This window comes from Procambarus clarkii, chromosome 35, assembly GCF_040958095.1.
Source record: "Procambarus clarkii isolate CNS0578487 chromosome 35, FALCON_Pclarkii_2.0, whole genome shotgun sequence".
Lineage (NCBI taxonomy): Eukaryota > Metazoa > Arthropoda > Malacostraca > Decapoda > Cambaridae > Procambarus > Procambarus clarkii.
Window position 1 is genome coordinate 24656705 of NC_091184.1, and position 15484 is coordinate 24672188.

The 15484-nt window shown below is 51.7% G+C and overlaps 2 protein-coding genes across 3 annotated transcripts in view; both read left to right on the forward strand.

The window, feature by feature from the left end:
* LOC123748106 (peptidyl-prolyl cis-trans isomerase-like) overlaps positions 1 to 3839 on the forward strand; it is a 31329-nt gene extending 27490 nt beyond the window's left edge. The window contains exon 3 of one of the 2 annotated variants that reach the window (XM_069336169.1): positions 12 to 3839. In XM_069336169.1, the coding sequence (XP_069192270.1) occupies positions 1865 to 3835 (1971 nt within the window). In that variant the 5' untranslated portion in view covers positions 12 to 1864 and the 3' untranslated portion in view covers positions 3836 to 3839. The remainder of the gene's footprint in view (positions 1 to 11) is intronic. The other variant, XM_069336170.1, reaches the window with a different exon arrangement.
* The window catches only part of LOC123750242 (uncharacterized), a 446055-nt gene that overhangs the window by 65235 nt on the left and 365336 nt on the right, over positions 1 to 15484 (forward strand). The gene's annotated exons all lie outside the window — the stretch shown is intronic.

Consider the following 15484-nt stretch of genomic DNA (forward strand, 5'->3'; position numbering starts at 1 on the left):
ATTTCCTGCAGGAGAGTGAGGTTGTGGGCGTGCTGGAGCCCTCCTGCACCCTGGCGTTCCTTGACCTCGGGTGGGGGGGGTCAACAAGAGGGCGGGTCACCATCCGGCTGACCCCTGACACTCCGCTGGCCAGACAGTTTGTGTTGTTGTGTACGGGCCAGCGGGGCCACACCTACCGCAACACTAAACTGTTGTGGGTGTTGGGCAAGGGTAAGCCAGATGAGTATATGGTGGGCGGAGACTACGAGAGTAATGATGGTAAGGGAGGAGCCCCACTGCTGCCTGACCTCCAGGGGCAGTACCGGAGGTCAGGCCGGGCAGGAGCTGTGTTGTGCTGCGATGATCTGGGGGGTCCCAGGAGTGCCCAGTTCATCATCACCACCAGGGACCTCCAGGATGGTCGCCAGTGGTCACATGTCTTCGGTGATGTGGTGAGCGGCCTGGATGTGGTGAGGGCAGCAGTCAACCACAGTGACATTACGGAGGTGACTGTGGTGGACTGTGGTGTAGTGCTGCCACTCTAGTTCACTGTACCATCACCATCACTACTGTGGTGTTGTGCTGCCACTCTAATTCACTGTACCACCACCATCACTACTGTGGTGTTGTGCTGCGACTCTAGTTCACTGTACCATCACTACTGTGGTGTCGTGCTGCCACTCTAGTTCACTGTACCACCACCATCACTACTGTGGTGTTGTGCTGCCACTCTAGTTCACTGTACCATCACTACTGTGGTGTTGTGCTGCCACTCTAGTTCACTGTACCATCACCATCACTACTGTGGTGTCGTGCTGCCACTCTAGTTCACTGTACCACCACCATCACTACTGTGGTGTTGTGCTGCCACTCTAGTTCACTGTACCATCACTACTGTGGTGTTGTGCTGCCACTCTAGTTCACTGTACCACCACCATCACTACTGTGGTGTTGTGCTGCGACTCTAGTTCACTGTACCACTACCATCACTACTGTGGTGTTGTGCTGCCACTCTAGTTCACTGCACCATCACTACTGTGGTGTTGTGCTGCCACTCTAGTTCACTGTACCATCACCATCACTACTGTGGTGTTGTGCTGCCACTCTAGTTCACTGCACCATCACTACTGTGGTGTTGTGCTTCCACTCTAGTTCACTGCACCATCACTACTGTGGTGTCGTGCTGCCACTCTAGTTCACTGTACCACCACCATCACTACTGTGGTGTTGTGCTGCCACTCTAGTTCACTGCACCATCACTACTGTGGTGTTGTGCTGCCACTCTAGTTCACTGTACCATCACCATCACTACTGTGGTGTTGTGCTGCCACTCTAGTTCACTGTACCATCACCATCACTACTGTGGTGTTGTGCTGCCACTCTAGTTCACTGTACCACCCCCCTCCCCTTCCGGCCCGTTGGCGTCGTGAGGGGGCTTGGTGGCCGGCTGCCGGAGTGTGATGCTCCATTGGGCAGTCCTCTGTCCTTTTCTGGCCTTGCACTCCTGCTGCTGTCTTCTCCAATTGTGCCGGATCGCTTTTCCTTTTCCTTATGTTTCGTTTTTCTCCCCCCTCTTCTCCTATCTGCTTGTCGTTTCCTGCCGACCTTTTGCTTGTTTTGGATTATTTCTTTGGACTTCTTCTATTTTGACGCCCGGGTGCTTGAGGAGGCATACTCTTGCACCCGTAGAACTGTAGTACCCGACGTCTCGAGCGAGGGGAACCTTTTATTGTCAATCCCCCTTTCGTCGCTGAACCCGATCTCGACGGACTGACGGTTCTTAAGGTGGCGTTTGTGGGGCGTATACTCACGACGCACCCCTAGGGGGCCCCGGCATGATCGGCGATAGCTTCCTGTTGGGTGTCCTGCCTCTAATTGTGGCTCCATGGTGGGTATGGGGGCACATTCGTGGATGAATTTGTCACTTTTCGTCTCTATGTCGTTGAATGTTTCCGTTGTACCCTCTCAGGCTCGTGGGGTGGGCGACCAAGCCCCCGAGTCGGCCAGTATTGGAAGACCAGGCTCTGTAGCTCCCGCTACGTTGGGCCCCGACCTTGCTCCTCCTTTGACCGTCCTGACTTCTTCCCCCAGCTCCCCTCCCTCCTCTGAGGTTGGGTCGAGCCTCCAGCCCCCGGTGGTGACCACTTCGTCCCCTGGTGTGGCTAAGTCTTTCGTTGTGACTACTGCGCCTTTTGACCCCTCTCTCTCTAGGGGTTCTCAACGCCGTTCGCGCCCCAACCGCACTCGCTCGATTCCTTCCCGTGCTGATGCGTATCAGGCCTTGTTTGGTCCTGCTTCATGGGCCAAATACTTTGATCTCCTCCCTCTTGATTCTGCGCCTCCTGACGATTTCTCCCTCCATCGGCATCTTGTAGATTCCGTGGATGCGTGTGTTACTTTCAACCCCACTCGTCTCGGTACACGTGTCGTTGCTGCTCCTTCTCAGGATGCGGCTTCCCGCTTGGCTGCCTTATCTTGCCTTGGCGAGATCCCTGTTCGGGTCTCCAAGAACGTTCAGATGAATTCCAGTGTTGGCACTATTCTCCTCCCACCCCATGTTGCAACCGGTGTTCGGAATCTGCAGGATTGCCATGATGATATTCGGCATATCCTTGATGCCCAAGGCCATTCTGTCCTCCAGGTTGACTCGTTTACTCGTCCCCCTCGTGGTCGTCGCCGTCAACCCCTTCGCGTTGTGAAGATCACCTTTGATGGTAGGACCCTTCCATCCTCTGTCATTCTTGCTGGTGCTAGGTGCTCTGTCCAGGAGTATATTCCTTCTCCTCGACTTTGTAATAAGTGCTGGAGGTTTGGGCATGGTGCCCTCCGCTGCTCTGGGACTGTCTCTCTCTGTCCTTTGTGTGGGAGTGAAGGTCACTCTAAGTCGGAGTGCACTTCTCCCCAAGCTCGCTGCCTCAACTGCGGTGAGGCCCATCCTACGTTCTCCCGTGCCTGTGTCCATTACAAGCTTGAGGCGGCCGTCCTTAACCTGAAGCACCGGGAGCGTTTGTCTTTTCCTGAGGCGAGGCGCCAGGTTCGCCGGCTCCCGCCTTTTACTAACATCTCTTATGCTCGCGTGTTGCGCTCTTCCTCTCCTCGTCCTTCCCCCCTTCCTCAGACTCTCAACCGTTTCCGGGCCTTGGACCCTGGTACGCCCACTGCCCCCTCCTCTGTTCCTTTGAGTTCTTTCCCGAGGGGTCCCCCTCCTGGTCCTCTGTCTGGGGTTCCCCTTCTTTCAACCCGATCTGTCATGTCTCCTGTGTCTTCTTCCTCGTCCCCCTCCGATCCTCCTTCCCATCCTCTTCCACCATCTATCGGCTCTCCCCGCCGCCTGTCGGTGCAGGCGGATGTCCATTGCTCTCCTAACGGCCGTCGTGTGTGCTCTCGTTCGGCTTCTCCTGTTGAGACACTGGAATCCGTTGCCCGGTACGTAGTTGCTGGGACACCTGTCTCTTTAAGTCAGAAGCGTAAGCCTGGCTCCTCTCCTTCCTCTTCCCCGGCGGGTAAGAAGGCTTCGCTTTCTTCCTTAGCTCCTACTTCTGGCTCTGTTGCTCCTTCCCCTCCCGTTTCAGTGGTTGCGCCCTCTGTTCCTGCTATGGAGGTTTCTTTGGCCCCTGCTTCCCTTTCGGTTGCTGCTCTTGCTGGGGTTCGCTCCCCTCTTTCTACTCCCCCTCTTCCAACTGCTGTCCTTGACTGCTCCTCTCCGTTGTCTCCTCCTCTTCCTCCTCCTCCTCCGGACCCTGCCCGCCCACCTCTGATCTGTTCTCCCGTTTCCTTCCCTCCGTCTTTGCTCAGTTTACCCATGCCCCCTAACCCTGACTTTGCTGACCCTGATCCCGACCCTGATATTCTTTAACATGCTCTGTTGCTCTTTCGCCTTTGTTTCTTCCTTGTTCTCTGTTTTTGTCCTTTCTCTTCTCGTCGTTGTCCATTCTTCAATGGAACGTTCGAGGTTATTACGCCAATTTCCTCGAACTCCAACTTCTGATTTCGCGGTTTTCGCCCCTTTGTGTCTGTCTCCAGGAGCCAATGCTTGGTGCTCGTCCTGGTCGTTTTCGTGGCTATTCCTTTCTCTCCCCCCCCCCAGCCATTGCTGGGGCTTCTAATTCTTCTGCTCTCTTGATTCGTGCGGATGTTCCCTTTGTTCCTTTACTTTTTCCTTCGCCTCTCCATTGTTCTGCTGCTCGTATCTTTGTGGGGAAATGGTACACAGTTTGTTCCATTTATCTCCCCCCGAGTGTCCCGCTCTCTCTTCCTGATTTGAAACACCTCCTAGACTCCTTGCCGGAGCCTGTGCTCCTGCTGGGTGACTTCAATTGTCGTCATTCTCTTTGGGGTGACGTTCTGACGAATACCCGGGGTCGCCTCCTTGAGCCGTTTCTCCTATCTTCTTCCCTGTCTCTTCTGAATTCTGGTGAGCCCACTCATTTGGACTCTCGGACTCGCACCCTTTCTTGTCTTGATCTTTCTCTCTGCTCTTCTTCTCTTTACTTAGATTTCACGTGGCAGGTTCTTGATGACCTCCATGGAAGTGATCATTTCCCCATCCTTGTTTCCTTTTTCTCTTTTCGCCCTTCCCTCTCTTTCCCTAGGTGGCAGTTTGCTAAGGCAGACTGGACCCTATTTACCCTCAGTGCTGCTCTCTCTGACCTCTCCCTTCTGCCTCTCTCTCGCGCTCTCCTCCTTTTTCATGACACTGTCTTCAACGCTGCCCTCCGCTCTATTCCTCGCTCTTCCTCTCGGGGTCCACGGAAGTGCGTTCCCTGGTGGAATGCGGACTGTGCTCGGGCTGTCCGCTGTAAGCGTGCAGCCTGGAAGAGGCACCGCCGTAGGCAGACGACCGATTCTTTTCTTTTCTTTAGGAAAGCGAGTGCGGTGGCCCGTAGGGCCATCCGTACGGCTAAACGTGAATGTTGGGCATCTTATGTCTCGACAATTACGTCCGAAACCCCTCTGGCCCAGATCTGGAAGCGTATCCGCAAGATAGCGGGTAAGTTCGTTCCCGATGTTTCACCGGTCCTTCACCTCCATGATACTCTTGTGGCGGACCCGTTGCAGGTCGCTTCCGAACTGGGTTCCCACTTTTCTTCTGTTAGCTCTGGTCTTCATCTTCCCCAATCTTTCCTTCTTCGTAAACCTGTCCTTGAGTCTCGTCCTTTAGATTTCTGCACTCATCTTCAGCTTCCCTATAATGATCCCTTCTCTCTCTCTGAACTTCGTTCTGCCCTGGCCCTCTGCGGTTCTACGGCGGCGGGCTCCGATGGTATTCATTATGAGATGCTTCGCCATCTCCCTCCGTGCACGTCTCAGTATTTACTGAGTCTGTATAATCGGATCTGGGAGTCGTCGTCAGTCCCTGAGGACTGGCTCGATGCCGTTGTCCTCCCTGTTCGCAAACCGGGATCTCTGGGTACTTCCCCTAAGGACTTTCGCCCTATTGCTCTCACGAGTTGTGTCTGCAAACTCTTTGAACGTATGGTTAACGTTCGTCTGATGTGGTTCCTGGAACACCATCACCTCCTCTCCCCTTCTCAATTTGGTTTCCGCAAGTGCCGCAGCACGACAGATGTCCTGGTGAACTTGGAGGTCTATATTCGTACTGCTTTTGCTGCGAAGACCTCCGTTGTTGCCGTCCTTTTTGACCTGGAAAAGGCTTACGACACCACTTGGCGTTATCATATCCTATCTCAACTTCATTCTTTTGGCCTTCGTGGTCATCTCCCTCTCTTTCTCCGCAGCTTCCTCTCTCGTCGTTCCTTTCGGGTGCGCCTTGGTACCGCTCTCTCTCCCTCTTTTCAGCAATACGAAGGTGTGCCCCAGGGTAGTGTTCTGAGCACTACTCTTTTTCTGGTTGCCCTCAATGGTCTTCTTTCCTCTCTTCCTTCTGGTGTCTTCTCCGCTCTCTATGTCGATGATCTTACCCTTTGTTGTCAGGGTGATGATTCGCCTCTCCTTCAACGTCGGCTTCAACTTGCAATTGATGCCGTGTCGTCTTGGGCCACTGATCATGGCTTCAAGTTCTCTACTTCTAAGACTTGTGCCATGACATTTACGCGGAAACGGGTTGTTCTTCGTCCCTCTTTGTCACTTTATGGTCATCCCCTTGAATACAAAGATTCCGCGAAGCTTTTGGGGTTATTCCTTGACACTCGTTTGTCTTGGTCTCCCCATATCTCTTACCTCCGTGTTGAGTGCTCTAAGGCCCTTACCCTCCTTCGGGTCTTGTCCCATACTTCTTGGGGGGCAGATAGGCGCACTCTCCTTGCTTTACATTCCTCTCTCGTCCTGTCTAAGCTCGATTATGGTTGCCCTGCTTACTCGTCTGCTTCTCCTTCTACCCTTCGCCGTCTTGATGCTTTGCACCATACTGGGTTGCGCCTCAGTTCTGGTGCCTTTCGTTCGACTCCCATCCTTAGCTTGTATGTTGACACTGGCTTCCTGTCTCTCCAGGACCGCCGTGATCGCTACTGTCTTCGCTATCTTGCGCGGTCCTTGCAACATCCTTCCTCTCGCCTCTGTCGTGCTTTAACTTTTACCCCTCCTGCGGTTCCTGTTCCTCTTCACCACCTCCCTCTTTCTGTCCGGTTATCTCGCCTGCAGGATTCTCTTTCCGTTCGTATTTCTGATGTTTCTCCTCGTGTTGTTCCTTCTTTGCCCCCGTGGAGGGTCCCTCTTCTGCGGTTTTGTACATCCTTGACCCGTATCACTAAAGCTTTTACCCCTCCTACGGTTCTAAAACGCCTTTTCCTCGAGCACTTTTCTTCTCACTCCCGCTCCGTTTCTGTCTTCACCGATGGGTCTAAGTCAGCGGACGGTGTTGGCTACTCTGTTGTTTTTCCTGATCGCACTTATATGTGTCGCTTGCCTCCGGAGACTAGCATCTTTACAGCGGAACTTTATGCTATTCTCTATGCTCTTCGTCTCCTACTTTCTCGTTGTCAGTCTTCCTTTGTAGTTGTTGTTGACTCTCGTAGTGCCCTTATGGCTCTCGGGTCCTTTAATCCAGTTCATCCAGTGGTTGTCGAGATCCAGCATTGGCTGTTTCTCGTTCACAGTAAATTTAAGTCGGTTGAGTTTTGTTGGGTTCCCAGCCATATTGGTGTGTCTTTAAATGAGCGTGCGGATGCTGCCGCCAAGGAAGCTGTCCGCTCTTGTCCCATCTCTCGTAAGGGCATTCCGTATTCCGACTTTTACCCGGTTATCCATTCCTCAGTCCTTACCCGTTGGCAGGCTTCTTGGTTGTCTGTTACTGGTAACAAGCTACGTACTCTTAAATGTTGTGTTTCCTCGTGGCAGTCCTCCTTCCACCGTAACCGGCGGTGGGAAACAGCTCTGGCGAGGTTACGTATTGGCCATACTCGCTTAACCCATGGTCACTTGATGGAGCGCCGCCCTGCTCCTTATTGTCCTAGTTGCATTGTCCCTCTTACGGTCGTGCATGTCCTTCTTGAATGTCCTGACTTCCAGGACGAGCGTATGTCTTGCTTTCCGACCGCCCCTCGCGGTCGCCTGTCCCTCGATAGAATTCTTGGTGACTCGGATACTTTTGATATCGTTCGCCTTATGCGTTTTTGTTCTCGTATTGGCATCCTTGGTGATATTTAGCGCCCTCTGATTATTTTGCGTCTTTGATGGTGCTACATAGCCTTCCCGGTTTGGTGCCTTCTTTTGATAATTACTTACTTACTCACTGTACCACCACCATCACTACTGTGGTGTTGTGCTGCCACTCTAGTTCACTGTACCACCACCATCACTACTGTGGTGTTGTGCTGCCACTCTAGTTCACTGTACCACCACCATCACTACTGTGGTGTTGTACTGCCACTCTAGTTCACTGTACCATCACCATCACTACTGTGGTGTTGTACTGCCACTGTAGTTCACTGTACCACCACCATCACTACTGTGGTGTTGTGCTGCCACTATAGTTCACTGTACCACCACCATCACTACTGTGGTGTTGTGCTGCCACTCTAGTTCACTGTACCATCACTATCACTACTGTGGTGTTGTGCTGCCACTCTAGTTCACTGTACCATCACCATCACCATCACTACTGTGGTGTTGTGCTGCCACTCTAGTTCACTGTACCACCACCATCACTACTGTGGTATTATGCTGCCACTCTAGTTCACTGTACCACCACCATCACTACTGTGATGTTGTGCTGCCACTCTAGTTCACTGTACCATCACTACTGTGGTGTTGTGCTGCCACTCTAGTTCACTGTACCATCACTACTGTGGTGTTGTGCTTCCACTTTAGTTCACTGTACCACCACCATCACTACTGTGGTGTTGTGCTGCCACTCTAGTTCACTGTACCATCACTACTGTGGTGTTGTGCTGCCACTCTAGTTCACTGTACCATCACTACTGTGGTGTTGTGCTGCCACTCTAGTTCACTGTACCATCACTACTGTGTTGTGCTGCCACTCTAGTTCACTGTACCATCACCATCACTCCTGCATCACCATGGACTGCGTGTTTTGATGCCAATGTAATTTAAGGACAGACCTTTATCACTATATCATCATAACTTCACTATCTTTGGTATTTATACTTTGGTATCATATACCTGACAATCACGGCTGTATCACCATCAATGCTATAACTTCCCAGTACTGTAACCTATCATTGCTGTATCACTATATCTTCACTATCACCACTATATATCACCATCACCTCAGTGCCCACACTTGGGGTCATATACTGACCATGTTGAGTAACAAATTGTTGGTGTCACTATATGACAGCTGTTGTCACTGTTATATCACCAACAGCTCACTATCACATAACAATGTCACTGCTACACCAACATCATTTCTCTTTCACCGCATTATCACCTCACACTGATAGATTTCCTCCTTGCATTCACTGTTATATCACTATCATTGCTACAGTACCACCACCGCACCATCACTACTATATCACCATCACTGTCATATCACCATCACCTCACTACCACTACTATACTACCATCACTTCACTATCACTCGGGTGTGTTGTGATATTACCATACTGGTCCATGGTGTGTTGTGATATTACCATACTGGTCCATGGTGTGTTGTGATATTACCATACTGGTCCATGGTGTGTTGTGATATTATCATACTGGACCATGGTGTGTTGTGATATTACCATACTGGACCATGGTGTGTTGTGATATTACCATACTGGTCCATGGTGTGTTGTGATATTACCATACTGGTCCATGGTGTGTTGTGATATTACCATACTGGTCCATGGTGTGTTGTGATATTACCATACTGGACCATGGTGTGTTGTGATATTACCATACTGGACCATGGTGTGTTGTGATATTACCATACTGGACCATGGTGTGTTGTGATAATACCATACTGGTCCATGGTGTGTTGTGATATTACCATACTGGTCCATGGTGTGTTGTGATATTACAATATGGGTGTGAGGTGGTGTTATGACCACACATACACCAGTATGATCATACTGTAGCTGGTGTATGATGTGCTCAAACTGTATAGTGATGTCTTGGCTGATTAGCCTAGTATCACGAATATTAATTTATATAGTTATTCTTTTTTCGTCAACACACTAGAAATAATTGTGTATTGCCAATGTATTCCACATATATCTATGTATATTATATATCTGTACCATAAGTCCTTGCCATGTATTTGTGGATATATATTAGAAGTCTAGTGAATAGCAGTAGCCTAATGTCATGTAGCTTGAAAAACATCCGTATATGCTTATATTATGGAACGCTACATAATGCTGTATAGGAAATATTATGTGAACTATGATGGAGAATGTATAAATTTAGGTCTCGGATGTATTACTGTCATGTATACTGTGTAATTTCCCTTTCATTATTGTTCATTGCATTGTCCTCTAACATTAAATTAGATTATGGGATTGTGAGATGTATACCACATAGACATAGTTTTGATACACATGTTGTATATATATATACTTTATATTGTATTCATGTATACTTATGTATAATGGCCTGAAGGCCCTTCCTTGCCTCCCTGTCCACCTACACCCGTCTCCTCTACACCTACACCCGTCTTCTCTACACGTACACCCGTCTCCTCTACACCTACACCCGTCTTCTCTACACATACACCCGTCTTCTCTACACGTACACCCGTCTCCTCTACACATACACCCGCCTCCTCTACACCCACACCCGTCTCCTCCACACCTACACCTATCTTCTCTACACCTACACCCACCTCCTTTACACCTACACCCTCCTCCTCTACACCCATCCCCTCTACACCTACACCCTCCTCCTCTACACCTACACCCACCTACTCTACACCTACACCCGTCTCTACACCTACACCCGTCTCCTCTACACCTACACCCGTCTCCACACCTACACCCGTCTCCTCTACACCTACACCCATCTCCTCCACACCTACACCTGTCTCCTCTACACCTACACCCGTCTCCCCTACACCTACACCCACCTCCTCTACACCTACACCCTCCTCCTCTACACCTACACCCATCTCCTCTACACCTACACCCTCCTCCTCTACACCTACACCCACCTCCTCTACACCTACACCCGTCTCGTCTACACCTACATCCGTCTCTACACCTACACCCGTCTCCTCTACACCTACACCCGTCTCCTCTACACCTACACCCGTCTCTACACCTACACCCGTCTCCTCCACACCTACACCCGTCTCCTCCACACCTACACCCATCTCCTCTACACCTACACCTGTCTCTTCTACAGCTACACCCACCTCTACACCTACACCTGTCTCTTCTACACCTACACCCTCTTCACCACCTACACCCACCTCTACACCTACACCTGTCTCTTCTACACCTACACCCTCCTCCTCACCACCTACACCCACCTCTACACCTGTCTCTTCTACACCTACACGTCTCCACAACACCTACACATTTCTCCTCTACACCTACACCCTCCTGCTCTACACCTTCACCTGTCTCCTCTCCACCTACACCCACCTCCTCTACACCTACACCCGTCTCCCCTACACCTACACCCGTCTCCTACACCTACACCCTCCTCCTCTACACCAACACCCTCCTCCTCTACATCTACACCCTTCTCTACACCCACACCCGTCTCCTCTACACCTACACCCGTCTCCTCTACACCTACAACCTTCTCTTCTACACCTACACCCGTCTCCTCTACACCTACACCCGTCTGCTCTACACCTACACCCACCTCCTCAACACCTACACCCGTCTCCTCTACACCTACACCCGTCTTCTCTACACGTACACCCGTCTCCTCTTCACCTACACCCGTCTCCTCTACACCTACACCCGTCTCCTCTACACCTACACCCGTCTCCTCTACACCTACACCTGTCTCCTCTACACCTACACCCGTCTCCTCTACACCTACACCCGTCTCCTCTACACCTACACCCGTCTCCTCTATGCCTACACCCTCCTCTACACCTACACCTGTCTCTTCTACACCTACACCTGTCTCTTCTACACCTACACCTGTCTCTTCTACACCTGCACCTGTCTCTTCCACACCTACACCCTCCTCCTCTACACCCGTCTCCTCTACACCTACACCCTCTTCCTCTACACTTTCACCTGTCTCCTCTACACCTACACCAGTCTCCTCTACACCTACACCCTCCTCCTCTACACCTATACCCGTCTCCTCTACACCTACACCCGTCTCCTCTATGCCTACACCCTCCTCTACACCTACACCTGTCTCTTCTACACCTACACCTGTCTCTTCTACACCTACACCTGTCTCTTCTACACCTGCACCTGTCTCTTCCACACCTACACCCTCCTCCTCTACACCCGTCTCCTCTACACCTACACCCTCTTCCTCTACACTTTCACCTGTCTCCTCTACACCTACACCAGTCTCCTCTACACCTACACCCTCCTCCTCTACACCTATACCCGTCTCCTCTACACCTACACGTGTCTCTTCCACACCTACACCTGTCTCTTCTACACCTATACCCTCCTCCTCTACACCTACACCCATCTCCTCTACACCTACACTCTCCTCCTCTACACCTTCACCCATCTCCTCTACACCTACACCTGTCTCTTCTACACCTATACCCTCTTCACCTACACCCACCTCTACACCTACATCTGTCTCTTCTACACCTACACCTGTCTCTTCCACACTTACACCCGTCTCCTCAACACCTACACCCTCCTCCTCTACACCCGTCTCCTCTACACCTACACCCCTCCTCCTCTACACCTTCACCCGTCTCCTCTACACCTACACCCGTCTCCTCTACACCTACACCCGTCTCCTCTACACCTACACCCGTCTCCTCTACACCTACACCCGTTTCCTCTACACCTACACCCGTTTCCTCTACACCTACACCTGTCTCCTACACCTACACCTGTCTCTTCTACACCTACACCTGTCTCTTCTACACCTGTCTCTTCCACACTTACACCCGTCTCCTCAACACCTACACCCTCCTCTACACCCGTCTCCTCTACACCTACACCCCTCCTCCTCTACACCTTCACCTGTCTCCTCTACACCTACACCAATCTACACCTACATCCTCCTCCTCTACACCTACACCCATCTCCTCTACACCTACACCTGTCTCTTCCACACCTACACCTTTCTCTTCTACACCTATACCCTCCTCCTCTACACCTATACCCATCTCCTCTACACCTACACTCTCCTCCTCTACACCTTCACCCGTCTCCTCTACACCTACACCAGTCTCCTCTACATCTACTCCCTCCTCCTCTACATCTACACCCACCTCCTCTACACCTACACCCGTCCCCTCTACACCTACACCCGTCCCCTCTACACCTACACCCGTCCCCTCTACACCTACACCCGTCTCCTCTACACCTACACCCGTCTCCTCTACACCTACACCCATCTCCTCTACACCTAAACCCGTCTCCTCTACACCTACACCCACCTCTTCAACACCTACACCAGTCTCCTCTACACCTACACCCGTCTCCTCTACACCTACACCCGTCTCCTCTACACCTACACCCGTCTCCTCTACACCTACACCCGTCTCCTCTACACCTACACCCGTCTCCTCTACACCTACACCTGTCTCCTCTACACCTACACCCGTCTCCTCTACACCAACACCCGTCTCCTCTACACCTACACCCGTCTCCTCTACACCTACACCCTCCTCCTCTACACCTACACCCGTCTCCTCTACACCTACACCCGTCTCCTCTACACCTACACCCTCCTCTACACCACCTGTCTCTTCTACACCTACACCTCTCTCTTCTTCACCTACACCTGTCTCTTCTACACCTGCACCTGTCTCTTCCACACTTACACCCTCCTCCTCTACACCCGTCTCCTCTACACCCGTCTCCTCTACACCTACACCCTCTTCCTCTACACTTTCACCTGTCTCCTCTACACCTACACCAGTCTCCTCTACACCTACACCCTCCTCTACACCTATACCCGTCTCCTCTACACCTACACCTGTCTCTTCCACACCTACACCTGTCTCTTCTACACCTATACCCTCCTCCTCTACACCTACACCCGTCTCCTCTACACCTACACTCTCCTCCTCTACACCTTCACCCATCTCCTCTACACCTACACCTGTCTCTTCTACACCTACACCCTCTTCACCTACACCCACCTCTACACCTACACCTGTCTCTTCTACACCTACACCTGTCTCTTCCACACCTACACCCGTCTCCTCAACACCTACACCCTCCTCCTCTACACCCGTCTCCTCTACACCTACACCCCTCCTCCTCTACACCTTCACCCGTCTCCTCTACACCTACACCAATCTCCTCTACACCTACATCCTCCTCCTCTACACCTACACCCGTCTCCTCTACACCTACACCCGTTTCCTCTACACCTACACCCATTTCCTCTACACCTACACCTGTCTCCTACACCTACACCTGTCTCTTCTACACCTACACCTGTCTCTTCTACACCTACACCTGTCTTCCACACTTACACCCATCTCCTCTACACCTACACCCCTCCTCCTCTACACCTTCACCCGTCTCCTCTACACCTACACCAGTCTACTCTACACCTACATCCTCCTCCTCTACACCTACACCCATCTCCTCTACACCTACACCTGTCTCTTCCACACCTACACCTGTCTCTTCTACACCTACACCCTCTTCACCTACACCCACCTCTACACCTACACCTGTCTCTTTTACACCTACACCTGTCTCTTCAACACCTACACCCGTCTCCTCAACACCTACACCCTCCTCCTCTACACCCGTCTCCTCTACACCTACACCCCTCCTCCTCTACACCTTCACCCGTCTCCTCTACACCTACACCATTCTCCTCTACACCTACATCCTCCTCCTCTACACCTACACCCGTCTCCTCTACACCTACACCCGTCTCCTCTACACCTACACCCGTTTCCTCTACACCTACACCTGTCTCCTACACCTACACCTGTCTCTTCTACACCTACACCTGTCTCTTCTACACTTACACCTGTCTCTTCCACACTTACACCCGTCTCCTCAACACCTACACCTGTCTCTTCCACACTTACACCCGTCTCCTCAACACCTACACCCTCCTCTACACCCATCTCCTCTACACCTACACCCCTCCTCCTCTACACCTTCACCCGTCTCCTCTACACCTACACCAGTCTACACCTACATCCTCCTCCTCTACACCTACACCCATCTCCTCTACACCTACACCTGTCTCTTCCACACCTACACCTTTCTCTTCTACACCTATACCCTCCTCCTCTACACCTACACCCATCTCCTCTACACCTACACTCTCCTCCTCTACACCTTCACCCGTCTCCTCTACACCTACACCAGTCTCCTCTACATCTACTCCCTCCTCCTCTACACCTACACCCACCTCCTCTACACCTGCACCCGTCTCCTCTACACCTACACCCGTCTCCTCTACACCTACACCCGTCTCCTCTACACCTACACCCACCTCTACACCTACACCAGTCTCCTCTACACCTACACCAGTCTCCTCTACACCTACACCAGTCTCCTCTACACCTACACCCGTCTCCTCTACACCTACACCCGTCTCCTCTACACCTACACCCGTCTCCTCTACACCTACACCCGTCTCCTCTACACCTACACCCGTCTCCTCTACACCTACACCTGTCTCCTCTACACCTACACCAGTCTCCTCTACACCTACACCAGTCTCCTCTACACCTACACCCGTCTCCTCTACACCTACACCCGTCTCCTCTACACCTACACCCGTCTCCTCTACACCTACACCCGTCTCCTCTACACCTACACCCGTCTCCTCTACACCTACACCCGTCTCCTCTACACCTACACCCGTCTCCTCTACACCTACACCCGTCTCCTCTACACCTACACCCGTCTCCTCTACACCTACACCCTCCTCTACACCTACACCTGTCTCCTCTACACCTACACCTGTCTCCTCTACACCTACATCCGTCTCCTCTACACCTACACCTGTCTCCTCTACA